The sequence below is a fragment of the Mandrillus leucophaeus genome, unplaced genomic scaffold (assembly GCF_000951045.1).
Source record: "Mandrillus leucophaeus isolate KB7577 unplaced genomic scaffold, Mleu.le_1.0 Scaffold129, whole genome shotgun sequence".
Classification (NCBI taxonomy): domain Eukaryota; kingdom Metazoa; phylum Chordata; class Mammalia; order Primates; family Cercopithecidae; genus Mandrillus; species Mandrillus leucophaeus.
Genome location: NW_012101243.1, coordinates 1,641,726 through 1,647,242, shown reverse-complemented (window position 1 = coordinate 1,647,242; position 5,517 = coordinate 1,641,726). Strand labels below are relative to the sequence as shown.

At 41.2% G+C, this 5,517-nt stretch overlaps 1 protein-coding gene across 3 annotated transcripts in view; it reads right to left on the bottom strand.

Moving 5' to 3' along the window:
- The window catches only part of LOC105533839 (ubiquinol-cytochrome-c reductase complex assembly factor 1), a 131,372-nt gene that overhangs the window by 100,687 nt on the left and 25,168 nt on the right, over positions 1-5,517 (bottom strand). For all 3 annotated transcript variants that reach the window (XM_011972399.1, XM_011972400.1, XM_011972401.1), the window contains exon 2: positions 2,404-2,508. In XM_011972399.1, coding sequence (XP_011827789.1) covers positions 2,404-2,508 — 105 coding nt within the window. The remainder of the gene's footprint in view (positions 1-2,403; positions 2,509-5,517) is intronic.

Genomic DNA, 5,517 nt, shown 5'->3' with positions numbered 1-5,517 from the left:
AAAACAATAATAGGATCATAGCATTGGACATTATCTTACAGATATCTGATACTACCACTCATCCAAGGAAAGATTCCTTTATGTCAGGCCCTTGGCATACATTCATCCTACCACTGCCTGAATATTTCCAGTAAGAGTAAATTTACTACGTGAAAAACACAGCCCACACATCCCATTATGCACAATTCTAATTAACAAAACTCTTTCTCATTCTGAGCCAAACCTTCTTCCCTGTGAGACATGTATCTGAGGATGCCATTCTGAAGCAGAAGTTTACAACCAGGGGACCTCAAAGATAGGAAGATACTCCAGTAAGTTACAGTCCATATAACAAAAGGTCCATTTGATTTACAATGACTAAAATTACATCTGGTCAGCATGAGATAAACCACCTTGAGTTATTTACATAAATGCTTGTTATAAGGTTGTCCCAGAGCCTAATACAGCACCTGGTACATATTAGGTGCTCAAGAAACGTTTACTGACTCAAAGAGTAGGGCACAAGTCAGAGATTCATATAATGCGTTCTTTTCCCCTACCATCTACGCACATACAAATAACAAATGCTATTAAAATTTTGTACAAAAAGTAACAGAACACAGCCCCAACTCTGAAAAGAAATACCTGCATAACTACCCAAAGTGGATGCCTCTTCTGTACAGGCATATTCTCCATTCATTCAACACACACTTAGTGACTACTCTGTGCCAGGCATAGTGAAAAGACCAGAAAATACAAGAAAAAAACAAGATATCCTCAGAAGGGCAGGGCTTACACATTAATTGGAGGGAATTTTAAAGTAGATTATGTATGTTACATAAATTATATAATATATATAATTACATATAGCAAACATATTTTAATTGCATCAAATATGAAAAAGAAAGTTAATGGCTACAGATAAAAATCATAAATTGGTAAGAAAAATGAGTTCCCAATAGATGGAGAAATGCCATAAGCATACAATTTTCACAAACTGAAAAACAACTGATCAACACAGAAAATATACATAACCCTGGGAGCTAAACAAAGAAATACAAGGTAAAACAAGGTAACATTTCTACCAATTTATTTAAGTTAAAAAAAACTCAACTTGAGAGAGGTAATGATGAAAAACTAGTTATATATACACTGCTGATGGTAGCATAAATTAAAACAACTTCTTGAAGAGGCAAACTGTTCATACTCTGACCCAAGGTATGCCTTCCTAGAAATTTAATAAGTAATTAAAAGTAAGAAAAAAATATGTGCTAAGACAATGGTAAGAAAATTAAAGTTTATAATGGCAAAAAAAAAGGAAAAGATTTTCATATCAAAGACTAAGTAAATAAAATATTATATGGCCATTAAATTTTTAATTACAAAGTCTATCAAAACAATATGAATAATGTCCACTCTAATAAGTGAAAAAGTACCAGAATATAAAATTCTGTGGACATTTGTTAGGGTACTTCAGGAATAAAATACATATACCACACACACACACACACACACACACACACACACAGAGGCTATAAAAGAACCAGCAGAGATGAAAATACTGACGTTTTCAGATTTGAAGTTGTAGGTGATTTTTATTTCCCTTATTACTAAATTATTTGTATTATTAACAAAAATCAGGAGGGGAGAAAAGCCCTCACACAAGGTCCAAGGTGAACTACATTACAATGAATTAGGTGGCCAACGGTAAATGAATACCTCAAATAATTGTTTCTTGGATTTCATATTCATATAAAGGAAAAAGAAATAATTCTTTTTTTTTTTTTTTTGAGACGGAGTCTCGCTCTGTCGCCCAGGCTGGAGTGCAGTGGCTGGATGGATCTCAGCTCACTGCAAGCTCTGCCTCCCGGGTTCACGCCATTCTCCTGCCTCAGCCTCCCGAGTAGCTGGGACTACAGGCGCCCACCACCTCGCCCGGCTAGTTTTTTGTATTTTTTTAGTAGAGACAGGGTTTCACCATGTTAGCCAGGATGGTCTTGATCTCCTGACCTCGTGATCCGCCCGTCTCGGCCTCCCAAAGTGCTGGGATTACAGGCTTGAGCCACCGCGCCCGGCCGGAAAAAGAAATAATTCTCACGCCCAAATAAAAGTAGCACAAGGTGGCTACAAAAAGAAAACTGAAAAAGGTTAACTCGGAGATGAATATCTAGAAATACTCCCTAACAGTAAAAATCATCAGACTGTAGCATGGTATCCTAGGCTAAGTTCCACTGCTAGGGCATTTAGAAGCAACGCCCTAGACACCATACTTTAGGAATCAGTCCTAAGCTGGCACCACAGAGACCCAGAGTGGTCTCATGAGGTTTTTCCATCACACAATTTGGTTGGCTAATCTATAAATACATGACATTTGCACATAAACACTAAGTTTTTCATACTAAGCAAAAGAACAACAAATCTTACCTGGGAAGTGCCAGACAGAGCCCTGCCACCCTGTACTTGGGTAGAAGACACAGGTATCAATCGGCTGCATACTGGAACCCACTGGGAAATGCTAGTCTGGTTCCTCTAGAGAAAGAAAAAAATAATCTGTCAGGAATCTAAATCATACTCCCTACATGGAAGGCAAAGAGTATACCTGTGACAGTCATATAATTAGAAATACATATTTGGTCTTCATCTCTAGTTCCTGGCACAGAGCTCCTAAAACCCTTGGAATTTCTGAGTGATGGGGCTGTCTGTAACTCATAATAAGCCCCTTTCAACCATACCTGAGTTTATGCTAATGAGGTGATTCATGCAGGATGGAGGCTGGTTGCCAGAGGAACCAACCACAGGAGTAGAGGGTTGGAATTCAACCTCAACTCCTCACGGCATCCCCACCTCATTAGAGACTAAGCCAATCGCCAGTACCCAGTGATTGAATCAATCATGCCAACCATAAACCTCCATAAAAATTCTAAATGACAGGGTTCAGAGAACTTCTGGTAGAGATGAAAAACTCTTTTTTCTATACTCAACACTCCACTTCTGATACCAAATGTGCAGGGGCAAGAGGTCTCCATACCAAGCAATTCTCCAATTCTCTGCAGACACCAACTGGGTGTCCTACAATTTAACTTAATTCTTACACTAACTGCCTGGAGTCAGCAGAGACCTCACAGCTCCATCCAACAGGATTGTCCCCACTTCAGACTCCTATCACAAGTAGTGAGTCCCCAGGTTACTCACACTTTTGTCCAACTTGTTCATATATTGGGGATTCCCACAGCTGCCTCCTCAGATTCAATAATTTGCTAGCACGGCTCAACTCGGGGAGGCACTTCACTTACGTTTATCAGTTTATTATAAAGGATACGCCTCGGGAAGAAGAGCCAAATGGAAGCGATGCAAAAGACGAGGTATGGGGTGGGAGCCTGCTCTCCGGGTGTGCCACCTTCCCTACATTTTGATATATTTACTAACCCAGAAGTTCTCCAAACCCAAGGATTTCTATGGAGGCTTCATTATGTAGACATGATTGACTATCACTGACCATTGGTGATTAGCTCAATCTCCAGCCCCTCTCCCCTTCCAAAAGTCAGGGAGGAGTGGGAGAAGCTACAAGTTCCAACCTTCTACTCACATATTTGTTCCTCTAGCAACCAGCCTCTACCCTCCAAGAGACACCTTATTAACACAAACTCATTGCTGGGCATAGAGGCTCATGCCTTCACTCCTATTATCTCAGCATTTTTGAGAGGCCGAAGCAGGATTACTTGAAGCCAGGTCGAAACCAGCCTGGGCAACAAAGTGAGACCCCCGGCTATACAAAAAAAAAAAACCCCATAAACTTACATATTGTTGAAAGGGGCTTATTATAAACAACAAAAGACACTCCTCTCACCCCAATCATTTTGCAAGGGTTTCAAGAGCTCTGTGCCAGGAACCAGGGATAAAGACCAAATATATATTTCTTCTCTCACAATATCATATCTGGGTTGCAGCCATATGCCAGGAGGGTGGCACACTCTAATTCCACAGGGACAGAAGCGACTGTACTCAGGATCATTCCAGATCTGACCTTTAGTACCTAAGTTTAGAAATCCTGCCAGAATAGGGTATCACATGAATTAAGAACTTCCAAAACGGGACCAAGACCAAGCCTCCACATGCTCATTTCTCCAAGGATAAGATATACCACTGCCTACTACTGGTTCCACAGACTAAAATAATTCTGGTAATAGGTGACTCAAGCAGTGGGCATGGGCTCCCTCTGGGAAGAGAAACAAAATAAGCAGACTTCTGGCATTTTATGATTAGATTATAATTCAAATTACAGTTTGCAATGTCTTTTTCTTTTTTTTTTTTGAGGCCGAGTCTTGCTCTGCCACCCAGGCTGGAATGCAGTGGCATGATCTCGGCTCACTGCAATCTCCACCTCCCGGGTTCAAGTGACTCTTATGCCTCAGACTCCCGAGTGGCTGGGACTACAGGAATGAGCTATCACATCTGGCTAATTTCTGTATTTTTAGTAGAGACAGGGTTTCAGTATGTTGGCCAGGCTAGTCTCAAACTTCTGACCTTAAGTGATCTACCTACCTCGGCCTCCCAAAGTGCTGGGATTACAGATGTGAGCCACTGTGCCTGGCCTCTTTTTTTTTTTTTTTTTTTAAGAGACAGAGTCTCACTACATTGCCGAGGCTGGAGTCCAGTGCCTAGTCATGGTGCTAACATTGCACACTACAGCCTCAAATGCCTGATTCCTGGGCTCAAGTGATCCTCCCACTTCAGCTTCCCAAGTAGCTGGGACTAAAGGCTTGCATAACCTGTGCCTGGCTTACAGTGTGTTTTCATAAACACTGACTTCCTTACCTGATCTTCATAGAATCCCTTTATAGTAAGCAATGCTGAGATCATCATCATCCCCAAAAGGAGGAGGAAACTAGGGTAGAAGTTTTACAGTGGGAAAACACACACGGGCAACTGGATTTCCAAGACAAGAGAGATTACATGGCTGTTCAAGTAGAAACTGAGATTCACAATTTCCCTCTAACATGAAGCTCACTTCAGAAAGGTCTCTTGGCCAAAGGGAGAGGCTAGGCTGGAGAAAGGGAGAGTTCTGTCTTGTTAAATGAGAAGTCTGCTTTATTTTAAGAAGCTGAAATACATTCTACTGTATAAATGACAGCCATGTACATAGCACTGAAAATCTTAATTTTAGGAACCAACTCTAGGGATCTGAGGGTTTTCTTCACTTGACCTGTAGACCTTATAGGGCCATAATGAGGACCACACACATAAATTGCTTGAAAATCCTTTGCAAGGCATGATGTACAACACAGTCAGCCCTCCACAGCCATGGGTTCTGCATCCATGGATTCAGCCATCCACAGATTAAAATATTCAGAAAAAAAAAATGCCAGGCATGGTGGCATGTACCTGTAGCCCCAGCTACTCTGGAGGCTGAAGCATAAGAATCACTTGAATCCAGGTGGCAAAGGTTGCAAGTGAACAGAGATTGTGCCACTGCACTCCAGCCTGGGCAACAGAGAGGGAGACTCTGTCTCAAAAAACAAACAAAAAAAATCAGGCCAG